Here is a 27,630-nt window from a genome sequence, read left to right as displayed (position 1 = left end):
ATAATAATAATAATAATAATAATAATAATAATGTTACTTGAATGACTGTAGAAAAATGTGTGTGGTGTTGTATACCAATATTACAGTACAGCAATGGAAGCATCATTTTGGTTCATTAAGATATCTTTTCACAGAAACCTCTATGTGTTAAAATAATATGGCATTTTGTAATTTAGAAACATAAGACATGTTTCAAAAAAGAGTCATCATACTTTCTGCAGTGCAGCTGGTCTTTATTCATACCCTTAATTTGTTGGCTCTTCAATGGAACATACATAAATGGAACAAAGACACAATAAGGAATTGTTATTTTTTTATACTAGTTATTAAAATTAATTAGTCATTTACACAACAAACAATGGCAGCTTCAACTAGATGCAGGTGACTATAACTGGTTTAAATACATGCTGAAAATTGTTAAGAGTAAATAAAAAGTGTTCACATCGCAACTTAGCTGGTTTTTATTTTGATAAGCAACTTTCTCCACTCAGATGGTAGTGTTTGTAAAACTCATTGTTTGTCCTCTGTGGGCATAGCTTTGGAGGATTTCCAAGCAAAGGGAAGAGGAATGTCAATGTCTATTTTTTTGTCACTCACTCTCATGTAGGGCTGCACATTTTGGGAAATCTGCTTCAGAAGCTCAGTGATTTCATTATTAAATGAGTTGAAACGTTTTACAAGCACATCAATCCAGGACTGAAGAATGGCATTCAGCTTCTCCATGGTCATCATGGAGTAGACCTCTTGGAGTTTAGTTTTGGCGAAGACTAGCTTTTCTCCAGCAGATGCCCCGACGTCCTTCAGCCACACAGATATGTCACTCAGGACTTGAGAATTTACAGCATCAGAATAGATGCCGTTGCCCCAGGCTGAGAGATTATCAAGATTCTGTGACATTAGGGAGGTGATGAAATCATCAGCTATTTTGCCAGAGTAAAGAAGCAGATCCTTCAGTCTCTCCAGCATGTCCTCTAGGCTGACAGCCTGAAGACTCCTCACCATTGTGATAATTTGGACCTGGGCTTTTTCCATGATGGATTTCAGGTCATAAACAATTTCTTTACCGTTAATTACATGATTGGAACCTGGTAGTGTAATCTCAGTGTCCTCAACTAATTTAATTAAGGTATTAGTGTGGAAGGCAACAAATGTAGGAATTTCCTGTATGGCATCTTCAATCACCATGGCTACAAAGTGACTTGCCTTTTGGTAGATCTCAACCCCTCTGAGCTTCTCGGCAATTCCAGGCAGCTGGAATTGGGTCTCCTTCAGAAATTGTATTATAGCATCCAGAACTACTTTTATGCTATTCTGGTACTGGTTTATGATTTGCCTGGCATAGTTTGAAATTTGTCTGCTCATTTCCTGTAGGTTTGTGTCAGCAAAGCTGTCAGCAGCTGTTTTGTACATTATCTTGCTCTGGTCCTTGATCTGCTCAATTCCGTTCTGCAGCGTGGTTACTGTTCTGGGAATCTCACTGTATACTCTCTCAATAGTGTTAGAGACAGTATCTTTGAGGTCCAGGGCAGCAGTAATATCAGGAACCCTCTCCTTCAGCCCCAGGAGCATCTCATAGGGAACCTCTGTGTTCCAGGAAGTCTGTAAGTTCAGTTTTTCTGGATGTTTGAGAGATGCTTTCACAGTGAGTATCTCCACATCATTCTCGGGTGCAGACTGTGGAAAATAAAAGAAATTACATTAAAATAGAAGTCAAAACAAAGTCAAACAAGACATTGAGCAGATTGATAAATTGTGAAACCTACACTACATAATAGTACACTAATGACTTATTTACTTTTCAGCAGTAATTACTAAATATGAACAAAATACTTTTTTTTTTTTTCAATAAATTAAGATTCCTTACTAAGTAGCGTCCGAACAGTCTTCCATACACCTGGGACTGGGTCTTCTTCTGCAGCTGGAATCCAAGGAATCCAGTAGATGGAGAGAAGATGGAAGCTGAGATGCCATCCTTGGAATTTCCTGTTAATTTCTGATCAAATTCAAGGGTCTTAGTGGGCAGCATGATCTTGCCAGCATTTTCCATTACGGTTTCCATGCCCTTAGGGTTCAGGGCGATGGTGCTTTCATGATTGCCCTGAACATTTGTGTGCTCCAGGGACATAGTAGTAACCAGTTTCAAACCTCTCTTCATTGTTAGTGTGGATGTCCCATCAAGTTTGCTTTTGAGGACTTCAAAGACAGAGGTTGAAGTAACTCCAAACTGAGCCACAATGTCATCATGATTGTAAAGACCAGCATTGGAATTCAGAGTGAGTACTGCAGATTTGAAAGAGAATTCATAGGTCATATTACCCATGGCAGGGATCATGATTCTGTTTTGAATTGTTGGCAGAGTGAGACTAGGTAGGGTCAGCTCGTTCAGTGTTGCGGGTACGTGGATGACTGGCAGCTGAATTATAGGCAGTACAAGGATGTACGATGGAACTGCAAAACCTACTATTGGCACTTTGAAGCTGGGTGTGCGGATCTCTTTGGGGATCACAAAACTCAATGCTGGCAACTCAGCTGTGAAAGGAGCGACATCAATGTTTAACAGGGGAACAGTATATCCAGGAATTGTGAAGCTCCTATGCAATGAATTGGAAGTATCAATCTTGAATTTTTCATACTGTTCTTTGGCTTGGATGTATGAAGAAGTCACCAGGGCAACTGCAATGTCTCTTCCAAGCACAAAGTTTTGATTTATTATCTTTGCACTCACATCGATGGCTTTGTAGACTGGCTCCATGTTGATGTTAATATTGTACATTTCAGGGTTCTTTTGATACTGAAGCTTGAAATTTAGGTCAAATGACTGCTGGGTGGTTGCCAGGAGACTCTTCAAGCCAGTATCTTCCCAAAGAGAAAATTCTTCTACAGGTGGGGTTTTCATATCGATTAATGGCACAGTCATCTCAGGTATGGTGATTGGAATATTCAGCAAGTCAAGATTAGCTTCACCATTCATTGTTGTGTAGAGTGCAATGACATTTTTGTTGTTATCCATTGTAAAGCGGTGAGAATACTTGTATTGGTTGAATCTTCCCTGACTCACCCATCTGATTTGCTGCACTTCAGAGTTCAAGGCCACATTGTAATCATTCTGAAGGTTGATCTTACCACTTAATTTGAATGGCAGTATTATCTTTCCATTTGCCTTGTTTTTGCAGTCAAGAACAAGCTCAAAGGGCTGGACCAAAAAGTTTATTGTGTTGGACAGAGTCCCTTCAATTCCACTGACTAGTTCAGTATCATGGGAAGCAATGAGTTCAATTTTCAAGTCCTTCACCTGAAGCTTCCCATTTAGGGCAATGACACTGCTCTTGATGAAAGGTGTTTTAGTTTCAGCTTGGGCATCAAGAGTGACATAGCTGAGCATGGCAGATTCAGCCTTCACAGTCTGTTTCATTTTCAGAGACTGACTGTCTGTGTCACTTGTAAAAGTTAGCTTAGCAGTATTGACATCAATGGTGAGCTCCAGGTCGCTCTGGTGGGTTCCTTCATCAGAGTATTCCAAAAAGGACCACTTTCCATTACCTTTGTTTCCAATGTTAACTGTGATTACACTAGATTCAAGTTTCATGGTAGCTTTGTGGGTTGCAGCAGCTTGACTGGAGATGTCAACAAGTGGCATGTTCAAATTGTGGTTGTAGGTGGTGTCCAGAGATGCAAAAATGCCGTCATTGAAAACAAATGATACACTGTTGGTGAGGTCTGCAGTATAGGGCTCAGTTGTGGCCTTAGCAATGGTCTTGGCTGAGGCAGAAACTGATGTACTATAAAAGGTAGCTGAACTCTGGTGCTCAACTGAGAAAGCTGTGTGGGTAACCTTCAAAGATTCACTGATGACAAGACGTTCCATTCGAGGGGCAGCAAGGAGTGCCGTAGCGTCCAGAGAATAGGCAAGAAGGTCAACATTTGTTTTAGCTTCAGAAGTGAAGGAAGCTGTGACCTGTGGCTTCATTGGGGTGGTTGTTGAGTTCTTGAGCTCTGCATGTGTCCTGAGATTGTACTGAGGAGAGCTGATCCTGAACTCACCATAGAGCTTGCCAAAAGCAGGGGTTTTGATTTTTTGTCTCACTTCATCCACAAATGATTTGTAATCAAATGACTCAATTTTCTTTACAATCCTGCTAAGGAACTCATTAAAATCACCAATCATTTTCTTGAAGTCAATTGCTTTCAGTTGATTTATCACCTCATTCAGTTCTTTCCTAACCTTTTCAAATTTTCCTTGAAAGTCAGTGGATTTCAGAAAATCAATGACTGATTGCATTTTTTCAGTGATTTTGTATTTCTTAATAAGTTGTGAAGATCCCTCCATAATAGCCTCAACTGTCTTTTCAATCTCATACTTCTCAAGTAGCTCTTTTACTTTTATATGGACAGCATTGATCTTTCCTGTAATGTGAAGTTCTTCTATGCTCTTAATGATTATCTCTTTTAGGGAGTCAATTAATCTGATGATTTTATCGGTGGGAATTTGAGCTATGAGCTTTTCCATCTTATCTTCAATATTGATGGTGGAGATAAAATTTCTCAGATCCTCGAAAAACAAAGTTATGTCAAAACTGTCAAGAACCTCTTTCAGTTCACTTGCTTTCTCTTGGATCCTAGCACTGATTCTATGTTTGACATCAAGGTCCTGCAACCAGGTAATGCTCTTGTCCTTAAGATTCACGATTGTTGTTTTTAGCTGCTCAAAAATTACAGGAATGTTCTCAATGAAAGGTAGGTTGATGATGTGACCCTCATTGTTCTTGTCATACTTGAAGAAACCAGAGATAGTGAATTCTTGGTTCTCACTTGCAGGTTTGTTTAGAATGTCTGTCAGAATCGTTCCAGAGAGCTCAATACCAATTATGTTAAGGTTGTTGAAAGTGTTGATCTTGTGCTTGTATTCATGCTTGTTTAGCGTGGACTTCACACCCCATTCTGCCTTCTGTTCTTGGAGATTCATTACACCATCCATTTTACTTACAAAGCTTGTCTCAGTTGAAGCACCTGTGTCCAGTTTGTGGGTCGTGGATCCTCTGCAATCATGTGTGTAGGTCACAGACAGTGGTTCTGCCTTCAAAAGGACCTTGCTGTACAACTGACCAGTATGTTTTCCATACAGGTCCACATCGCCATCAGAGTTCAGGATGCCATCGATACTGAGGTCAAATGGGGCAGCAGCTATTTCATACAAACTATCTAGACGGAGGGATTTGGAGTTCAGCTTAATCCCACTTTTCAATTTGGAGGAGAGTCCAGAGACCACCAAGTCTGTGTTGTGGGACACCTGAGTTCCTAGGATTTTGCCGGTGGTGCTGCACTTAACTTTACCTTCCCCATCAGCATAGCCTATTTCATACATGTGTCTGATCTGTTCTTCTCTAAAGGCTCCACTCAGACTGCTAGTCAGGTCCATCTTATAGGGCTCAAGCTTGAACAGACCATTATTTGTTAAATGAACATCCATTATTTTAAGATCATTGTTCACATTCACCGAAGTGATTAAGGGCTTCAGGTCAACTGCGATATCCTGCTTGTAGAAAGTGCTGTCACTAATGACGTTGTCAATCTTGGATTTGAAGGTCAGTGTCCAGAAATTGAGGGCAAGACCTAGAGTGTTTTCAGTCTTCATTTCACGTAGTGAGCCAATCAGATTGTTGGAGAAAGTAAGACCCTCTTGGTCCATTTTGAGTTCCATTGTGTTCTTAGACTCAGCATCAAAGAGTATGCCTTTGAGCACACTTTTCAGGTAAGCTTCAGAGCCTCCAATTTTCCCTTCTACACTGACGTCAGCACTGTGCTGCAGAACTGTTCCTTTGGAACTCAGAGACATAGTAGCTCCAGAGCCGCCAACTCCCCCATTGAAGACATTCTCAAATGTTAGTGAACTGCACTGCAGAGTAGTAGTACCACTAGTAGATAGGCCATCACTGTTGATCATCAGAGTAGCTTTGTGGGAGCCTTGGTGGTCTTTGAAGTTGATGGAGGCATCAGTGTTGATCTCAAGGCTGTGGGCATTCAGTGAGCCAGAAAGCAGAGAGTAGGCACGGTTTGGTGAATTTTCAGCCCGGGACTCTATTCTGATGCTGGCACTTTCTGCAGAGGCAGCAAATTCAACTTGGTTACGGATTGTTGTGCTAATTACATTGGTCTCACTGTCAGACTTCAGGGAGACTCTGGAATCCTTGTAGTTGATGTCAACCTTTGTCACATGCTTCAGATATTTATTGTTCATGTTAGTGGATGACTCCACGGATAGCTCTTCATTAGCATAGGTTCCCTTAATATTATTGAGGATTTCTACCCAAGGAGTGTCTGCTCTCAATGTTGACTGTCCTCTTGCGTCTCTCCGATTTAGGTTGATGACATATGACTGGGTGTATGAGGTGCTGGCAGGAAGGCTACCCAGTTTGATAGCTCCATCCAAGTTAGCATCTCCAGCTATTTCTTCTCCAGTAAATGAAATCTGGGTTGTCAGGTACAAGGATGATGAAAGACCCAGAGGGCTGGAGGCTTCAATCTTGTAGTCACCTGTTGCCATCTGTCTATCTGTAATGGTCATGGACTCTTTGAAACTGAAGCTTGCATCAACAAACTTGTGGTTCAGTGAGCCGTTAACAAGGGTCTTCATAGATTCAGTGGTTTCGCTGATCTGTGCAGTTCCTATTTGAAAACATAAAGGGAATCAAAAACTATATTCAGGTATTAATGAAGATAAAATCAGTAGGATTACATTCTCTCATATCAATTTAAATGTGGATTTTGCAAAATTGGCATAAATACATTTAGCAGCCGACTTACATTGTATCCAATTATACTGGAGCAATGCAGGTTAAGTACCTTGCTCAAAAGTACGATGGCAGTGACCTACCACTGACGAACCTGCAATCTTTAGGTTACAAGACCAACTCCTTAGCCATTATACTACACTGCCACCCTATTGAATTGAATTAATATTGAATTACATAACTAATAACTATTGTGTTAAATTGACCTTAAATCATCTGATTCAAATATTAAGTGATAGTTTTATTTTGTGATACCCTGTATCATATTTAAAAAAAAAATTGAGATAGAGCATTAGCCACAAATCTATTTGACAATATTATATTTACATTCAGGATGTTTAAGAAGAAAAAAGTTTACCTTCTGTCCTATAAGACAGGAGATCCAAGGGGGAATCAGCCATGATCTGGTACTTAGCAATATAGCTGGGGGTGTCCACTGTATTGTTGCCACCAGAGACTGAACCTTCCCAGTTATAGAAGTTACTATTCAGCTTGGCAGACACTTCAGCCATTCCAATGAGAGGCAATTGGAGCTCATAGCTGGGGGGTATGGAGAAGGTGGGGATGCTGATCTCTCTGGAGGGAATTTCCAATCCAATCTTTGGCACAGACAAGCGAGGGATAGTCATGGTGGAAGGGATGTTAAGGTCAGTGGAGGACTGACCACCCAGAGGCAGAGGCAGAGTAATGGAGAAGCGATCCTTGTTAAACTGGTACCGGAACATGGTCTCTCTGTCAGGGAGAAGATACATGAATGTGAATAATATGGACTTAATACATTCCCAAATTAACTAAGAAATGTGAGTCAGAAAATGTCCTTCACACCCAATCATGTCATTTCAGAAAGAATATAAAACTTATAATTACGATTTCAAGAACAGTTTCTCTGGTACAGAAGGCAGAGTGATGTCTGGGATGTTTCTCAGGTTCTCAACATAAGGGACATCAGCAGCAATTTTGTCCAGCCAGATGTTACCAGCCTATAAAACGATAATGTCAATTTTATCTCAAATATAGCATTCATAACATAATTTGAACAAGATGGAAGAAATCAGGACATTACAGGTGTAAATTTGAAATAGATTTAAGAATCTACCAAAAATGTCAAATTAAAGTACAATAAATTAAGAAGATAAGTGATAGGCATGTTTACCTCAAGGGATTTGGAGTAGATGTGGCGAATGTTCATGTCAGTCTTAGCCACTTTTTGGTCCAGGATATCATCAATGAACTGCTGAAGCATCCTGTGGTAGTCCTCTGTATATGGGAAGAGCTTCTGAATCTCAGAGCTCATGTCTGACTTGAATTCAACCTCAACCTTGTTTTCATCTGCAAAAGAGATTAAATTCTTTCACTACCCATACATGGGTATTCCAAAGTGATTGAACTACAGTTGTTAACAGCCCCTATTTAAACCGTCATAAAAACACAAAGAAACCTTTATTTCATGTTGGGAAAAATTAATAGCAATTGAGGCATGTACCATATCTGAATGTGACTTTCTCTTGGGAGGAAGTCTCAGGAATATTGATTATGCTTTCAAGCCCCAGGGTCAACCCCTCAGCATTTTGCAGGGTTGCAGTGACAGTGGCATCAGTCTTGAGTGAGGGGATTGTCATCTGGACCTGAAGCATACCATCTGTTGAAGCCTCAAGTCTGCAGAGAGGGAGCATTTGAATGTGATCTGGTTCATTGGTACCACGTACAGTATATGAAAAACTGGGTTGCTAAAGAAACCACTTGGAGGATGTTTTTGCATACTTAGCACGGCAGACAAGAGACAGCTGGGGGATGTTCTTGTTGATGATGTCAAAGGTGATCTTCTTCCCTTTGCTATCCCTATCAGAGACACCAAGTCTGATTCCAGCTTCTACATCATAATCAGGGATCTGGATCTCAGTGGTGAGCATATTCTTGTTCCGATTGTACTTAATAGTGCCCACAGCCTCAGTAGGTTGTGCACCTGTGACCAAAAGAGCCAGGGGTTAGTCACTGATGACAAAGTAATACACATATTCATGTATTTGATTATTTAAATAAATATTATTGTAATTATTTTCATTTGAGTATTTGCTTATACCCTCTGCCTTCAGAATCATCTTCAGAGCATCCACTTTTTGCCGTCCATCTTTTCCCTCCTTGAGGAGTTCATAAGCAATGGTGGCAGTGTATTCAGTTACATCACCAGTGGGTTTGATGTCCACAGTAAATCTAGAGGAACATTCACTTTCAGTTAAATACCTTGACTGGTTAGTTTGCTGTGTCAAAAATTCAAACATCATATAACTAATTATCTTGAAGTGTAGTGCTTACTCAGTCTCTCCAGTTAGAGGAAAGTAGGGAGCAGAATTGGTGGAGGATGCATCAGAGTAACGAAGAGTGGTACAGTACTGTACACCAGTGAAGAGAGGGCTGCATTTCGCAGAGTCAGTTCTGCCCTCTGCCATCGTAGGCACCTTCTTAGTCTGACCAGTGGTTACAGAGAACAGGCTGTTGCTGTGATCGGAGCAAGACACAAAAACGACCCAAGAATTATTTTTATTTAATCATTTGATAAACAGAATAAATAGACTTGTTTTATAATAATGTTACATCATAGAACTGAGGCCTACCTGATACCAAGAAGTTGAGTGCTACCCTGAGGGGCTGGTATAGTCAGCTTGATCTGGTTGTCAGCCATTGTTAACTTAGCATTGAGGGCGCTTTCATGGAAGATACTGGTGTGCATCTCAATGCCAGATGCTACAAACTCAGGGAAATTTACTCCCATATGTGTCACAAATTCCACTCCAATGGAAGGCATGAAAGACAATTCATGCTGTGGGAAAAGACAAAGCATATTGAGTACATTCCTTAACAACATTTCACAATACTTTATAGATAAAAGTTTCTGAGTGTCTTAGGAACAGTACAGATACTAACCATGCTGGGTGAGATGTGTAGCCCTCCTTTGGCTCCGGGGGCAACAGTTCCAGATAGAGAAACTTTCAGAGGCAAGCCAGATGAAGTTGGCAGTGAAAATTCATTGTCCATAAAGATGTAGTGGACAAAGAACTCATTGTCTGTACTAGATATCAGGGATTTCAAGAACTGAAATAAACAAAAGAATAAATGCAGTTATGTTGTAAAGTGGAATCTGGAATCTGTACATACAAGATAATTGTTTTTAATAGTACATAAACAGTATGAAATGGAAGTTCATATTACCACTGTATAGAAATGAATGTTCTTGCATCTTAAAAGTAAATAACATATTTTAAAATAGACTTGCTTTACAGTATACAGAGTCATTTGCAATGGTTAGTATCATCGTTCTAGTTTAAGTGAATGTTCAGTGTGAAGACATTCAAGGGTTACAGTTATGTCAAAGAACAGCTGACACAGAGAAGAATTATATAGTAGCACAGAACAGTATTTCTACCTTGGATGGCATCATCCTGGTAAGCATCTCAGCATATACAGTTCCAGACTGGGCCAGGCTTTTCAGATCACTAGCCTTCATATATCCAAGCTCAGCTCCCATGATCCTCAAGTAGGCTGTAGCCTCTGGGGAATCCTGGGACTGCAGCTCCTTCACAAGCTTGTTGGCATTGTGTGCAATTTCCCTCATGATGTTCTCTGGAACCTTGAGAGAACAGATGACTGAGTAACGAGATGTAAAAATTCTTCCGACATAGACTATAGGCTAAATGAAGCTGATTTGTAGTTCGTGCTACAAAATAATATGCTGGGAATTAAAAAAACAATGTTTTGTTTTTATATACCTGTCTCTTCATTCTCCCATTCCCCTCTGGATCAATCCAGTTGTTCAGAACTTGCTTGACTTTGCTTGGCATCTTGTCCTCAGCCCAGTACATGGCCTTTGAGATGGTATCAGGGAAAAAGCCGTTCTCTCCAAACAGAGCCTCAATGGTTGGCTCGAACCCCTTTCCTTCCATTCCAACCTTCACATGAAAATAGTTTCAGATTGTATGGGATAGAAGTTACAGTATATCAATAATAGGAAAGAAGCCACATTGCACAAAACGACAATATAACCTATAGCCTTTGTTTTGGTAAATTATGTGTGGACTTTATTCATACCTCCAACATGTCTAGGTTGTATCCAAAGGCTTTCAGTGTAGTCTCCAACATCACCTCTTTCGGCATGTAGCCTGTGGGGTCAAAGATCATATTTCCTTGCACACTGGCCTTCATAGGGTCTTGCATTGATACAGAAGTGTCCATTTTGTAGTTGCGAGAGAACTTGTTGAAATCGAAGTGAGTGGAAATCTCTTGGTCCTGCATAACATCCATGATCTTGGTTCTTAACCTATCAGGAGATAGAGGAGCATAGAAATTGAAAAGGAATGATCATGGATTGGCAAGAAAATACAGGAAAGTGGGTGAAGTTCTGATTTTCTCCACATGCATGCCCATGTTGCGTGTACTTACTCTTCTGTTCCAGCATCCTTTGAGTTGACGATATTGTAGATGTGAGAGGCCACAAAATTCTTGACCTGCATATTTTGCTCTTGATTGAGGGTTTTCTTCACCAACTCCAGGTCAGATACCTCAGGGTTCTTCATCAAGATCAGGTAGGCAGCAAGTCGCTTTTGCACAGCACCCTTATTGTACTGGAATACCTTTTGGAGGTTAGCCCGCACCTTTAAGGGGGGAAAAAAACATTAATTGTTAAGCATGCTTCCATCTGGGAAAATTGATTCTGTGTTCTGTTGGTTCTGGTTACATGTGGAAGAAGAAAGCAAGTATGGTTACCTCTCCAGTGACTGTCATCTGTCTGAAGGCTTGGATGGCAGCCTGCTGGACAGATAGTGTGGTTGCAGGCTGTCTCATGCATTTGAGGAGAGTGGATTTCACTTCAGGATCAGCAGCCTCCATAGCTTTCCCCATATTACCAACAACCTACAAAAAAATTGTTCACGGTTTTAACATCCGAGAAAGGGCAAGACCAAAATTGTCAAGAGCAGTTAAAAGGAAAATTCACCAAAAAAATAAATAAATAATGATAGTAGAAACACCTAGAGCAAAATATACACATATTACAAATAGCATTCCTAAAAGTCTTGCAATCTGGACCTTTGTGATTTCAAAACCAGTCAAAATATACATGTGCAGATACTTTTCATTTGCGCAAGTCAGCCTGCCATTATGAGTTATCAATCTTTTAAAATCTATATTTAAAGACAGTTTTTGCAGGCATATAAATGTTTACCTTGCCTAAAACTCACACTGTTAATTGCAAAGGCTTTGCCTGTGATGTCTATTGAACATTTGATTGTAATTGTATTAAAGTGTCAGTTTTGTCCACATAATTCTTAAAGCATTCAATTTAAACCATAAAACTAATCAAGCCCTATTTGATATGCAATTACCACAAAAAGCATGAGTAATAACATCTATTCCTTTTAGAGTTACTGGATACATACCCTCAAGGCTAGGAATATTTGGTCCTTGTCACCTGCACAGTCACTGCCCAGTAAGGAAGCCATGAACTGAGCTACTTCAATGATCTCAGGGGTGAGTTTGCCCTCAGCCTGGTAGAATCTGGTAATGGACAAAAAGTGAACAATAATAAGGGCAACCATTGAAAATCTATAGTTTCCAAAGCTGACACTATCTGGCTAATATCTCCTTTACTGTCGCCCACAGTGAACATGTTATGCTTATAAGTGAGCTCATACTCAATTAGGAAATATTAAAACAGGACCGTCGGGATTCAAATACAAAGCATTGACTTGCCTTTTAACAATGTTGCTCAGGGTGTACAAAATAGGCTTGCTCTGTTTGTACTTTGCCATGTTCAACATGTCTTGGACAAGTTGGTTGTTTGGGTTGGACAGGAGCCCCATTGCGTAAACAGCAGCATCAACCTCCACAGCACTTTTGTCCATGGTGCGCAGGATCTGCAGGATGGCGCTACTGCATTCGGGTGTTCCACACTGGGCCAAAGCCTGCCAAGTCAGGGGGCCTGACACCTCCACCATCTCTGGGACAGCTGGGGTCAGTGTCTCACTCTTCAGCCCTCGGATCTCTGTCACCAGCTTCTGGAAGAGGTGTGCCCTCTGTTTCCCTTGCTGTGTCTGAGACAGGGTGCTTAGTTCCCTCAGAGTGGCCAGAATAACATCCTTAGTTTGAGCAGGGGACTTATCTTCAACAGCCTCCATATGCAGGGCCTTCAGGTTAGCCTCATCTGCACCAAGATAAACAAAGGGGTGCGTTATTCCGTGTACACTAGATTTAATACAAAAGTGTATTCTGGTTGGCACTTCAGAGAAGTTGTCTGGAAATGGAACCACTGCATATAAACATGCCAGGTTTGTAGGTGCCAACTATTTTAAGCCTTTATTCAGAATTCACTCATATCATTGCTACTTCTTTAGATGAAAAAAAAGACTTACTGTGGTCGAAGACTCTGTCATTGATCTTGCTTGTCTCTAGTAGGGTCAAGGTCTGTCTAACCAGGGTTGAAATTCCATACTCCCCTCTGAGAAGACAGAACAGGAGAAAAGGAATTAAAAGCTGGCACTAATAACAGCTAGAATCCTATATGTAAGCTGAGCATAGACATGCACTCAGATATACAGCCGTGGATATAGGGGAACTGTGAGGAAAACGCAGAAGGGAACTGCATTCATGCACTTGCACAGAGAGCTTGGGATAACTGCTGGTGAGTGTGGGACTTACTGGTGAGAGAAAGGCAGAAAGATGTGCTTCTCAGTGCAGATACCCTCAGTCATGTGCTTCTTTGTGTTGTCAAACTTGTAGTTGCAGGTCTGAGTGCTGCTTATCAGTTTGGAGAGAGGAATGTGCTACACACAGGGAGACAAGGACACAATGTTATTCCATTTTTACAGATGACATACTTGAGCAATAATTGGTGGGTCTGAAGCCAAACACCCTAAATCTTATGCATTATGATGCTCATCAATCCCCCCGTTGCTATCATTTCTGTGATATAAAGCTGACACCGGCCAGAATTCAATTACACTGTACTATCCCTTCTTCTTGGAATTATTTGAATTCTTAAAAGTGACGAGAATGCTGCATTCCTTTACACCATACCTCCTGTATCCAAGGCCTTGATATTGAAACCCTATGATTGCCACTACCATTCCAATCTGTTAACAAATTTCAAACTGCTCTTCTGACCATAATTTGTATTAATCAACTGCACTTTTTCCAAATAATCTGGCATGGGATGTTTTTGTGCAAGTGAATGTGCAGGAAGTGCAGGAACCTGCTTCTCAGTCATTTCCTATCAACTGTAGGTCTTACCAGGCCGGAGATGAGTGCCAGGGGGCTGGCAAAGTCTTTCTTGGCACTGAAACCATCGCAACTGGACAGGTCTCTTGTGACTGTGACATCGGTGGCAATATCCTCCCTCGTGTTGACAGCAAAGTCGGTCTTGCACATGCCATGCAGAGTGGCCTATAGGAGGGGGGAAAAAGCGGTCAGCAAGTTCCAAAGACACATTATACTGACACATTACTAAACTATGTAATCACTTTTCACAATGTCACATTTTCTGTCAACATTCCGTATTTCTCAAGAATTTCAAGTAACTGGTCTAGTTTTATAAGCTTCACCATTGCTTATATCCAGGATATCCAATCCAATTTTTCTTTCTTTGCAGATTGATTATAGAAGTACTGTTGTTGGATTTGGTTAACAGTGCATGATGTATTTGAGGAATTCATTTTTAATGGACTCCTACCATGTTTTTGTTGCTCTCCTCCTCTAACACGGGCACCAAGAGGGCAGAGATGATTCCTCTCTTGATGTTGAGGATGTTGATGGGCTCATCCTCTTCAGGGAACAGGCTGACCTTGGATTCTCCTTCCACAGTCAACTTCAGTGTATTCCTGGAAAAGTGAGACAAGTGATGTCAGTCTTTCCAAACCCGTTTCCATATGATGTCATTATAAAGACAAAGTGAGTACTTTATGCTTCAAAATTACAAAAGATTTGGCTAAATTTTGGGCTGTGAGTCTCCCCAGAGATTCTTCTTACATTTCCGTCAGTATTTTTATGTCGTTATTTTCATAATGAATGAAAGTGTGTTTTTCCTAGATTGAACCTGTCTTCTTTATGTGCTGCACCTTTGGTCTTGGGCATGCGGACAGATGGATTATGGGATATTGTGAAGTTACGGGCCTTTGAGTACTGAATGGTGTACGTACTTTGCCATTGCAGCTTTGAAAGCATCAGCTCCAGCAGCAGGTCCGTACACAAGCAGCCCCGCGGGGTCGACGTCGGACACCTCGCTCAGCGTGCACTCGGGGGTGCGCACAATGTAGCTGCATGTCTGAGGCACATCGATCTCCACCTGCGGGAGAAAGAGAAGGACTTAGCAAAATGCCGTTCTTCATCAGGCTTTAAAGAGGGGAGGCTAAGACCGTACAGTCGAATTCTCCTTAATCCATCTTTAACTTATTGCTTTTTAAATAAATATTTATTTATATGAAGAGCATCGATTAGAAGCTCATTCTCTGTACTGAACTGCATCCAGCTTTTTATTGCATAATCTTTCTAACCTTTGTGTGCCTAACAGGATAATGTAATAATTAACTAAACAAACTCTTTCTTGCAATCAAACATTAAATGTAACCTAATCCATTTTGTTATAATGTTTTTCATGTGAAGATATGGTAAAATAATGCCAACAAATTAAATGCAATCAAGTTTTAAGTAAACTGCAAATGAGTGATGCTTATTTCATGTAATTATCAAATGACCAGTTTTTAAGTTTTTGGTTTTCCTTGTTACATGTTCATGAGGCCCCCTAACTGCTTTCTTTGTTGGTCTTTGTTACATGCAATACAGATAAGGGAACAGACTGAGAGAAAATTAGGCCTAGAGTCCTCACACCTACCTTACAGGTAACTTTGGGGCCATTCTTGAGGTCAGATGCTCCATTCACTCCGTTCAGGTTCTCAGCCTCGTACTGGTACACATATTTCTCAAAGCTCTTAAACCTTGTTGCCACTTCAAAATAGAACACAAATATACATAAGGAAGAGGCCTAAGAGAAACAGATTTATATGAGTGGAACATTAGGGTTAAGGGATGTTGAAATGCCTATAATCTGGGGCTGATATGGTTTGATAAGTGGATCTGGACTCTGGAATTGTATTGATTGTGATCTAATAGATAATGTTGACTCAGGGAACTAGAAGCTTGGGCATGGACGTTATACCTGCCAGAAAGGGTCCAAAAGTCAACTGGTGTAAGTGATAATTTGGAACGAAAAATAGGGTGCCAAACACAAAAGTTGTGCAACACAGCGTGTAGGTGATGTGGGGAGACGAAGTCCATAGCTCATTTATCATTGAGCCACCAGCACTGGACTCCCACCTCCATTCAACAGCAACATGATATGTTGCATAATACCTAGTCTGTCCTCAAATTACCACTGACTACACAAAGTAGGTGAATAACAGCATCAGTATAATACTTACAGTACAGTAATTTGTTTACTATGTTGTCATTTTTATTTCTTACCAAAAGATTTATTTTCAATTAGAAATAAACTGCTAGCAGTGCTATAATATTAAACACAAAAAATGCATATGCAATGCTTTGCACTCATATTGCAACAGATGGGCGTATGACAAAGGATACTGTGGTACATGGTACATTACAATAGAGGGCACAATGTTAAGTATATATTTTGAAGTTAACATTCTAATCTTGAATATGGCTGAACTAAAAAAAATGCAGACTTACATAAGCATGTTGGAGATTGGTCCTCAGCACTGCTGATGCCTTCTTCTGAAAGGGAAATGAACATATTGATTTATCCAGCAAGGTTTCCTAAGAATGTTTGCATAGGTGATAAAACACTGAAAATGCAGAATTGTGTAAAGATTAGTATCATGTTGTCATTTTGACTTAAAGCACAGAAAGCTTGTATGGTAACATTCATATATGATGCATTTTCATCACAGGCCAGGCCAACTTTTGTATCCTTTGGCTTGCTGTCTACAAAACATCTTACAATATTGTTTCTAAATCTAATCAGGCAACATTCATAAAAATAAATAGAAAATCTCTTCCCCGGGTCATTTGTTCAAGTAAATAATTATTCACCTTCATCAACAAAATACACTGACAAAATGCTTCATTGGACAAGCCTAAAAGTTTTACTTCATTTGAGTGAACCTAAAATTTTTCAGCTGAGAAAACCTAAAAAATATAGCTGTAACAAACTTAAATTTTAAGCTTACACAATGAAGCTTACAATGTAGGAAAACAGCTCTGGCTTTCTGAAATTTTGAATATATTTTAATATTTATATATATATATATATATATATATATATATATATATATATATATATTAAATTGTCCTTGCTTTTGAAACTAAGTCATTCAGTCAAGCAAAAAAACTTCGTGAACTGAGGCCAGGCATCCAGGTACTTACGGGCAAAGGCATAGGTGCACAGAAGGAGCAAAAGGCAGAGCTTTGTGTCCCCCATGGTGGGTTCGATGAAGCTCTGTTCCTCTGGTTTAACGAGCCTTCTTTGAGTCAAGACTGATTCCACGCCTAATGCTCCTGTCTTTTATACCTCAGCCAGTCCAGCCCTTCCAAGTTGCAAAAGTCCTGCTGCAGCTCCAAAGGTCAGACCGTCTGTGTGGCAGGACAAAGGCAACATAAATAAAGTATCATAAACACTACTAAGAAATGATAGTCAGCACTGGACTTGATGGGACTCTCTGATTGTAGTGGACTATCTTTTTTCTTGACTCTGATTGAATTTCAATTACATTCTTCCTCCATTAAAATAAAATCATAATGTTGTGGTTGGTATACGTTGCTATTTACATGAACTGGTCTGGATATAGAGAACTCCTTTAAATTCCAGTGTGTGTTTTTTTTTTTTTCAATTCATTGGTACACTTTGCTGGAGAACATTTTAACATCACATGAATATATCTTCCTTTTTGGAAAGAAATGTTTTATTGACCACTGAATAAAAAGAGGATTGCAAATGAGGCTGGAGTAAAAAAAACAGAAAAATGTAAAGATTTATTTCATGTTGTGAAAAATTGCCTTCTTACTTCTTTCTCTTCACTTTACTTCTTTTGATGTTTATGCTGTTCGGAATGACTCCTTTGAGTGTATGTGTGTGCGTGTGTGTGTGCACATGCACTTTCTTGTGTGTGTGTGTGTGTGTAGATGTAGAGAGTGAACCTGCTTGTATCTGTCATATTTTATGTTTTGGAGGAATCCCCTATTGTTAATATGTATGTAATAAAAATCACTTAAAACATTATTTTATGTTTGGGGAACCCTGCAATTGATATGTGCTGGCTTTGTTGAGTTGTAACCCTTTATTTTGAACTTGTTTTGTATATGAAAAAGCACCACAAGCTTGTTATGCAGTAACTTTGTAGAGCCATTTCACAGAAGTATCCAAATGATTGATTATATCAATGATATTAGGGACAGTTCTTCTTGTGCATGCTGTCCTTTATGCAATTTATGATTGCATTCAATGCTGTAACAGGTGATGGCAATATGGTGTAGAGGTTAAGAAACAGGATATGTAATCTTAAGGTTGCTGGGTCAATTTGCAGGTGGGACACTAACATTGTACTCTTGACCAAAGTACTTAATCTTAACTACCACTATAAATATCTAGCAACATGAATTGGTAAAAAAACAAAGTTGAAAAAACAACTATAGTTCACTGAAAAATAATGAAATAAAAGTAATAAATATATTTTTTTTACTTGAGTTTTTACTTGATAATTTATTTTCTACACTTATGCTTTTCTTTAGTTAAATTCATTTAATTATTTCTTTCATCAAAATGCATTTAATTGTGAAATTCTGCATTTTGCACTTTTTTTAAACTTCTAACAATTTCCCAATTAGGCCTTTGCAACAAATCACCAATAAGAAGTTACATGTCTTCTGGATGTCCATTACATGTCTTCTATGTCCATGACATAGACCTAGGACAAAATACAATGAACTTTCACAGTAATAGGCTACATCACCATTAAATGTATTTTATTTTAGATTGTGCATTTATGATTATGTTTTAAGTAAAGACCCATTGTCAAAAATGACTGTTCAGTAAGTATATGTTGCAGGGAGCATAATATCAAATGACTGTAGGGACTATATTGTCAAATGATTTCAGGACGTTCCAGTACACATCATCTCAGTTCATTTTCAGGTTCTCTAGGCTATTGTTTCTTAGACTCAGTTGTTCACACAACTCCATAAATTGACAGTATCATGTGACTGTGCCGTAAGTTGATATGGAGAAGGAATATCTTGAAATTTGCTAGGAAGATTACACACAGAAATGATGTTATGATCTCTTGTTACTTGGTCTCTCCAACAATTAATCCGATAACAAACAGGTAAATCAGATTTTACTTCAATATTAACCTGCAGTTTTATTTTTTTTCTATATGGCACAATGTGAATTAAATTTGTATGTCATAAAGTTTTTGAAGGGGTGGAAGATGCGTTAATTTACATCTATGTGGATTATGTATTATGGAATGTAATGGAATTTTGTATTAATTCCATAGAAGCTACACTAGTGCTTAATTTTCAGATAATCAACCTAACTGATTAATATATTGAATAGATATAAAAGTTGAGAAATTGTGTAGCCATGAGATATTTTTATAGCTGGGGCAAGCACTATTTTAATAGGACATGTCTTTGGCACTTGGTTGAGGAATGCAGTTTTCCAAGTTGTGGGGAAATAAATAAAGTGTATCAACTAATTTTTGGAAAAACAAATAATTGGGGAAAGGGTTGCACTAATATTTAGGGCAAAGAGGAATGTGTCCTATCTTGTTATAGAAGAAAGAAAACTCAATATCAGTCTTGATGACATAAGCCTTTTCTTTGGGGGTGAGGGGTGGGGGGCAACTAACATGTCTACATTGGAATTCAGTACGTACAGACAGTTGTTACAATAAAAGCATTATTATATTATTGCACAGACTTTGGCATTATATTCCTTTCTGTTCATATGGCTTTGCTTTGCAGTTAAAACAGTTGTAGCAAGTATTATGTAGAAAGAAAACGTCAGGGATAGACAAAGGACAGCAGAGGTGCAACATAATTTATTCTCAAGTAGTTTTATAAGACTTTATGCTCAGATCAGGTTCCATTACTTTTTATTAAGAACACTGCATATTCAACAAACAACTGTGAGGTCTCTATCCTTACACACATACACAAATGCACACAAATAATTTTTTTTGGCACAAATGTACCTCAGTGGAACTTACAACCTTACAACCAAGTATAGTTTAGAGCAGGCACCAAACAACCACCACTTTCTTCTAAAGCATGCTATCCATGGGAATTTAAACTTTTGAATAACAGACATCTTTGAGGAGTCTCCATACGGTATGAAAGCTGTGTTGGCATGTTAAAATCCGCTTATCATATCTGCAGGTGTGGTGAGAAGGAATGCAGGACATGAAAGGCAACTAAACAAGAGACACAAAGTTCATGGAGATGGCATTATCTTGTCAGTTTGACGCCATACGGACAAGTAAAAATAATTTGTAAATATTCCAACTTTTCACTACAACAGATTTGTGTCTGTGTGTTTTCTTTCAAAAGTTGATGATTGAAAAGTAAATCATTGTTGATTTTAGTCTTTATTCAACAAAATTCAAGTAATTTTTATAATTCAATGCAAGTTCTGTGAGATAATACATTTTATTTTTACTAGTTAGAAGCCATCAACTGCAACACCATTTGTCCAATACCAAACATTGGCACACATGACCCTTGTACTAATTTTGATAAAGCAAAGCAAAGTTTGTTTTGTTAAGAAACATGACCGGTACAAGCCAATCATTTTGAAGCATTTGTGAATGAATATCTTGAGAAAGCAATCATTTTCAACATGGTGCTAATCATTCACAAAATGCTAATACTAATATCTTCTTAAGTCTAATTAAAACCATTTATATCTACCCCAATTACAAATATTTCAGCAATTTTTTATTGTTGTCTCCTGGAACATATCTCCACATGAAACATAACTCATACTGACACGGATCTCGGACCTTTTGGGCATGCTCCTGTTTAGCTGGGAAGGAAAAGTTTTTACCTTAAATAATATGAAAGCCGCCAGGCTTCAATGACTTTGCACAAGTCGAAAAAATAGGCTTTTTGTTGCTGTCATGCTGGTCACGAACCCGACAACATTATTCAACAAACCTTCTTTTTAAACGTATTCAGTATTTTTTAAGGATACTGTCTATTGTGTTAAAAAATTTTTGCTTAGCCAGAAGATCTTCTCCCAGAATTGCAAATTTTGTGCCCACTTTCAATGCACTATTGTTGAAAAGTAGACGGCTTTTAAGTTGTAAAACACAGATCTCTCAACAGCTTTACGCAGAAAAGTAAATTATAGAAGTCATAACATTATCACCCATACTAAAGAGGCTGTGAAAGTTGTAACTATCAACTCCTCATAGATGGTAAAAAAGTGATAAGTGATATGCGCAAATTTGATAGCGCATTTAGACATTTTTGTAACATAATATACTCTGTCAGTCTGCTTCTCTCCTCCCAGACTTTACAATGTATTAATTACTAATTAAGCTCTGCAGTATTCTTAGAAAAAGTGATTTGCTATTTTAATCCTTGATAATTATCAAGATGCACTATAATTAAATATTTAACTGATACATATACAGTATTAGCATTTGAAATGTGTTTTAAGACATAAGTCGTATCACTTAATATTGAGAGAATGATTAAAATTGAAATTGTCTTAATTCATATTGTCTTAAATTGGCTGAGATTAACAATATTGCATAGTATTATACTATCTGTTAAGCACATTGAATCCATTCATAATATTGGAGACTAACCCCAAATTAGCTTTATAACCTGAGCATGTTGTTTAGTTTATTTGCTTACAGCTGTGTATTATTAAGAGAAGCCATGATAGGGCAGTGACCTTTTTGGGGAACAGACAACACAAAGGTTTAAGAACCACCCAGCAAAAAGTTAATCTTCTACAACAATCGATCCAGTTTATTTGGTTTTTCTCAGTAAATTCATGAATTCAGACACAAACCTTAGGATTTATGTATGAAGCATTTGTTGATTGGGTCTAGTTTTCAGTTTTCAGGAAATCATACATAAACGTTGATTATGCCAACAATAGTAAAGTTGCAACTTCTGCAGCAGCTGTAGAGAATATCAGCTAAAAAGATCAATTTTCATCTGACAATAACGTCCAGTTCCAATCCAATCTTTATTTTTCATTACCTATTGGCCGTTGTATTTAATCTGAATTAAAATTTGCATTCAGTCATTCAGCAGACACTCTTCTCAATAGCGACTTCCATAAAGTGCATTCATACAGCAACCTAATGAAACAATGACGATGAGGTTAAAGTACAGACTTTCAGCTTGTATTTGAGGATATTTACTTTCACGCTGGGTGATCCATGTAGGAATTTCAGCTCTTTTTATATGTAGTTCCCACATTAAGGACTCAATGCAATTGGACAATCGGCGGTTCAGCTATTTCTTGGCCAGATGTGTGTTGTTGCATCAAAAGTTCAAGCAAAAGAAAAGCTAACAAAAGGTGCAGCATTTGCACGTGGGAGTGTGTTGCTGTTGTCTCTCAACCTGAGGACCAGATGCGTCAATGCCAGTAAAACAGGCCATCATGAGGCTGAGAAATCAGAATAAACTGAGCATAGACATAGCCAAAACATTTGGTATGTCAAAATCAACTATTTGGTACATTGTTAAAAAGAAAAAATGCACTGGTGATCTCAGCAATAACAAACAGCCTGCCAGACCATGGAAGACTATTGTAGTGGATGACTGAAGAATACTTTAGGAGAAAAACCCTATTTCAACTATCACAACAGAGTACGAACACTCTCCAGGATGTAGGCATAGATGTGTTGTAAACTACCATAAAGAGAAGGTCTAAGAGTGTGACCTTCACCAGATTGATTGAAAGAGGGAAGTGTGGAAAAGGAAATGAACTACTCAAGGAGCTCCTCATGATCCAAAGCATATCACCTCATTAATGAAACATGGTGAAGGTGAACTGTAGTGTTCTGGTTTGGGCATGTACAGTATGGCTGGCACTAGAACTGGCTCACTTGTCTTCATTGATGATAAGACTGCTGATGGCAGCAGCAGGATGAATACTGAAGTGTACAAACATATCTGCTCAGAACCAACCAAATACCTCAAATCTCATTGGACGGTGCTTCACTTTGTCCCTTTTCCGGGGCCAAAAATTCAAACTGGGCTAGTCAATCACACGACCTGAATCCAATTTAGCTTCCTGAAGACTTTCTGAAGGCAAGTGAAGGCAAACATCCCCCGAAACAAATTGAAGATGGCTGCAGTGCAGCCAGGTTGAGCATCAGTAGTGGAACGCCTGGTGATAAATATGGGTTGGAGACTTCAGGAAGCCATACACTTCAAAGGATTTGCAACCAAGTACTGAATTTGATGACTTTATTTAAGATTATGTTAATTTGTTAAAATACTTTTGGTCCCCTAAATTGGGGGGGCTATGTATTACTGTGCTGTGTTACTAAAATGGATCCCCTGATATGGATGTAAAGAACCTCAAATTAAAACTGACAGTCTCATATCCATTGTTTAATTTCAAATCCAATGTGTTGGAGTACATAGCCAAAACAACAAAAAATTGTGTCTCTGTTCAAATACTCATGGACTGCAGTGTAAATGCCAGGAGATCAAGATTAGCTCAGCCGAGATGTACAGTAAACAGGTGTGTTTTCAGTCTGCGGTAGCCGAGGCTAGGAGGAGTGTGATGTTTGATGACAGATTGCAGGTAAGAGGGTACAGTTCCTGCAGGTAAGAGGGTACTGGTAAACTACGCATATGAATTTTATTCACACCACAACGTATAACAGAAGATGTGACAAGAGAATGTGACCTGTGTGCACTTTGGCCAATGGCATATGTACTACTGACAAAATGGCATATTTAGTGGATGTTGCAGAGAAAGATTCGGCAGCTATGTGTAGCTGTTGCTGTGTTCTCAGTGAATAACAGCTTGTCATCAATGTTATCACTCCTGTATTCTTTGCAGCGTGGAATAGTGTCCATCATTTCCACATGCTGGATTGCCTTCCATTTTATTATTGATTGCCTTTCAGAGAAATATTGCTTGGGCCAAAGCTAGACAGCCAGACTCTCATACTGACTGGTCCCATTTTAATTTTTTAAGGAACAAATGCACTTTCTTGGTTAGGAAATGTTAAGCCGAGTTTCACATTACTTCTCTTACCAATAGTCCAAACATTTTTACCAAATTCCGGAAGCACATAAAATTGACAGCAACAAATGCCCCCTCTTCTCTCTCAGAAACATTTGTTGGATACTCAGCCGGTAACTAATAAGATGATATTGTCATTATTTTTAACAAACATTTTATATCTGCTGGTCTTATTTTCAGCCATCAAATTATGGGGTCCCCAGGAATTATTTGGCCTGCATTCAGTTATAACTGAGGCTTTTTCTTTTAGTCCTATTTCTGCTGCTCATGTTCTTGAAGAATTATGAAATATAAATCATAGAAAATCATCTGATCCTGATCTGCTAGTCCGTAGGCTTCCGAATATTCCTGCTCCTTTTATTGCGGATTCCCAAACGCATATTTTATTCTGTCTCACGCACTCTTCCCATTGCTTAGAAGGCAGCCCATAGGCTCCTCTTGTTGTTCTCTGTGGTGATCCCTCAGATCTAAATAGTTATCGTCCCATTTAAAAACTGCCTATTCTGGCAGAAATATTTGAATCCCTGGTGAACACTGAGATCAAGCAGTTCTTACATGACAACAGTACACTCAGTAATGTGCAATCTGGTTTCAGGTCTGGTCATAGTACAATTACTGCAGCCTCAGCAGTAATTAATGACATAGTACAAGCCCTTGACAATAAACAAGACTGTGCTATCCCTTTTATTGACCTTTCTACGGCCTTTGATTCAGTTAACCATTCCATCTTAATTGATCGATATAGGGCCATGTTACTTGAAATAATTTAGGTGGTACTGTAATATGCGTGATACACTACTGTCAAAAGAGACTTTGGTTTCATTGTGCTTTTCCAGTCTAAATAAAGTTTAAATAAAATAAGCGAGCTAGCTATGCAGAAGCTAAGCAGAAACAGCGATCCCATCAGGTGGCGATTAGGAAGCAGAAATTGAATGTAGAGAGGCAGGGATGAGAGAAGTGAAATTCAGATAAATAAGAAGCATTTTATTGTGCATACTTTACCGTTGCTTTTATTAATTTTAAATAAATTTCGTTTATTTTAGCTGGATCAGGGGTCTAGTGCAGTGGGCTACAACCCTGGTCCTGGAGAGCTACAGGGTCTGCTGGTTTTTGTTTTCACCTTAAAACCAGCATCCAATTGAGACCCAAGACACCAGGTGAGTTGAGTTAACTGTGTAATCAGCTGCTCTAATTGATTCATGAACTGCAGAGTCACTATGAAACCCAGCAGAACCTGTAGCTCTCCAGGATCAGGGTTAGAAACCACTGCTCTAGTATGATTAAGTAATAATAGATTGATGTCTTCTCTTATCAATTATCAAAACTCAATTTTTGCATCATTAACATTTGTAACATCCACTTCCATTCACTATATGTTGTAAAGGGAAGGCGAGGTGACATCATCACACCCAATTAACCTTTATTAATTTAAGCTAAAAGTTCTCATGCTAATCAAAAAAGCTAGCAATAATATAACGTCCCCCCAACACCCAAACTCACGACACCCTTGTATCCCCCCACCTTTGAAATTGAAAATATGCCCCTGCCTTAGGATCTGCAGTCCACCTAAACCAGTCCCCCCATCTCTCAGCCCATCACTCAGGCTAAACAAAGTTTAGCCTTCAATGTAAGCGTTCAAGTGGTAATATAAATAATTTACTCTTGCCTGCAGTAGAGCTCAGGTGCAGAGGACAGTGAGGGGGAAAATTCTGATGTATCTCCGCAGTTTACAGTATACAATATTCCCCTGTTGCAAGAAATTAATACTCTCTGAATAATTATGCGTTGCTCACTGCTGCCATCTAGCGCACCACTCAAGATTGGACGGAACAATGGGAGCCAGACTGCACTGGCTCTCTTGGTTTAGCTTTACCTGGCCACAAGCAGCTGGCAGTGTTAACTCTGGGGGCGCACTACAACAGAAGCTTAACATACCCAGGGTTTCTTTGTGTTAGCTGGTTTGACAAAATCTTACAACTGCAAACAGGCTTAACCGGTAAAGTGATAATCAACTTGTTAAGTGAGCTCTGTGTGCATTCCGATGAACGTGGCGATGTCTGCAATAATGAGCCTATAGCAGTACGTATTTTATTTTTTTCTTTCCCTTATGTCCTCATTTATTTCCTTTTTTCTTTCATTTTATGTACATATTGTGTTTTAACTCTATTGTCTTTTATGCCTACGTAAGTATGCGAACGCAGACACTTCGAGCTATACAAAGTCGATTTCACGCATAGCTGCGTTCTATAATGTGGGACCTGAAATTCTTAATGCAACGCAAGCACGAGCTGCAGTGTCATGCATCGCAGTGAGAGGCATTATAGCAGATGACAACAGGATGAAGCCGTCTTCTTCAATTGGGAGCTTTCTTCCGCTCAGTCATTTGCAACTGTCCTGGATCGCCCCCTTGAGGATTCGGGTTTATAACCTCCACACGGATATTGAGTATGTGCAACTGAGCCGGACTTTTGCAGTGCGTCAGCCTGACGTTGTCATTTGCGTATTTTTCGACCTAAAGCACTTTGAATTGCCACTGTGTTTGAAAGGTACAACAGAAATAAACTTGCCTTCCCTTACAACATGAACCATATGCAAGCAGGGTATGTCTCACCTGAGGAAAAAAGCTGAAATGAATGGATAAATTCGACCGATATGCAGAACACAAAACAGTCATAATGGCAAAAAAGTGACACCAATGCCACTAATAAATCCATGGATGCGGGTTGGCAAAAAGTGCTAATAGTGCAAATTTGTAATACCTTATTTACGTTACTGCTCCTAGAAAATAAACGTACACTCTCACTAATTGTCCTACAGTTTATTTCTAATGTGACAACATTCTGGAGCTCCTAGACCATAAATTTGATATTGGATATTCAAAATATTACCTGAAGTAATCACAGCAAAGTTTATTCTCAAGAATTATGGGACTCTTGGCCATTGTCCCATAATTAAGGGAAGTAGATATGGAAGCATAGGGTTCAAGAAGTTCGTGTATGTATTGTCAATATCTTTCGTGTAGAGTATCCTTAGAGTAAACCATGCAAAGAGACCTCCAAGCTTTACGGGATCCTCCAGGAATGGAGATGCTTTTTTCCAATGAGTTATTTGGTCAAAGCACGGTGCTTTTTATGTTTCAAGCCATTATCTCGAACATAAACTGTCCCGGGCCGATTAGCAGCACAGCATAAGTTACCATGGCAATACACCCTAATTAAAAGTGAGTCTGCTTCCTGATATAGAAAAGCCAGGTTAAATCTTTAGTTAGCTTAAGCCCCTCTGTTTACCACAAGGAATACAAATCAAAGATTGGAAGTCCAAGTGTGTGACATATCTAGAAAAAACCCTCTAACCTAAATAATTAACTGGACAGCTGTGGTTAAATAATGGTTTGTAAGCACTATCTGGTAAAGTGGTTTATGTTGCACAAGAATTTTCTATAAGTTAAATAATTATTTTAAGTGTTTGGAATTTTAAAATATGGTTCATATTAGGGATGTGTTAAAATTCTCTGCAATACAATAATTTGTTACAGATTTAGCAGACCTTTGTCAAAAC

General features: G+C 38.9%; 1 protein-coding gene across 1 annotated transcript; it reads right to left on the bottom strand.

The window, feature by feature from the left end:
- Positions 1-212: 212 nt before the first annotated feature.
- LOC118229727 (apolipoprotein B-100-like) lies at positions 213-17,362 on the bottom strand. The gene is made up of 26 exons (XM_035422008.1): positions 17,214-17,362; positions 16,518-16,562; positions 15,664-15,776; positions 14,972-15,117; positions 14,506-14,653; positions 14,067-14,219; positions 13,476-13,600; positions 13,190-13,275; positions 12,531-12,981; positions 12,218-12,335; positions 11,547-11,693; positions 11,223-11,434; positions 10,872-11,100; positions 10,553-10,732; positions 10,210-10,413; positions 9,711-9,878; positions 9,401-9,606; positions 9,102-9,284; positions 8,869-8,999; positions 8,550-8,751; positions 8,272-8,444; positions 7,942-8,117; positions 7,656-7,768; positions 7,147-7,520; positions 1,865-6,663; positions 213-1,674 (listed from the first exon to the last, which is right to left on the bottom strand). Exons 1-26 carry the CDS (start codon positions 17,266-17,268, stop codon positions 511-513), a joined length of 10,101 nt encoding a protein of 3,366 aa, XP_035277899.1. The 5' UTR covers positions 17,269-17,362; the 3' UTR covers positions 213-510.
- Positions 17,363-27,630: the final 10,268 nt, after the last annotated feature.

This window comes from Anguilla anguilla, chromosome 6, assembly GCF_013347855.1.
Source record: "Anguilla anguilla isolate fAngAng1 chromosome 6, fAngAng1.pri, whole genome shotgun sequence".
In the NCBI taxonomy this organism is placed as follows: Eukaryota; Metazoa; Chordata; class Actinopteri; order Anguilliformes; family Anguillidae; genus Anguilla; species Anguilla anguilla.
This window is presented reverse-complemented; position numbering and strand designations above follow the sequence as displayed.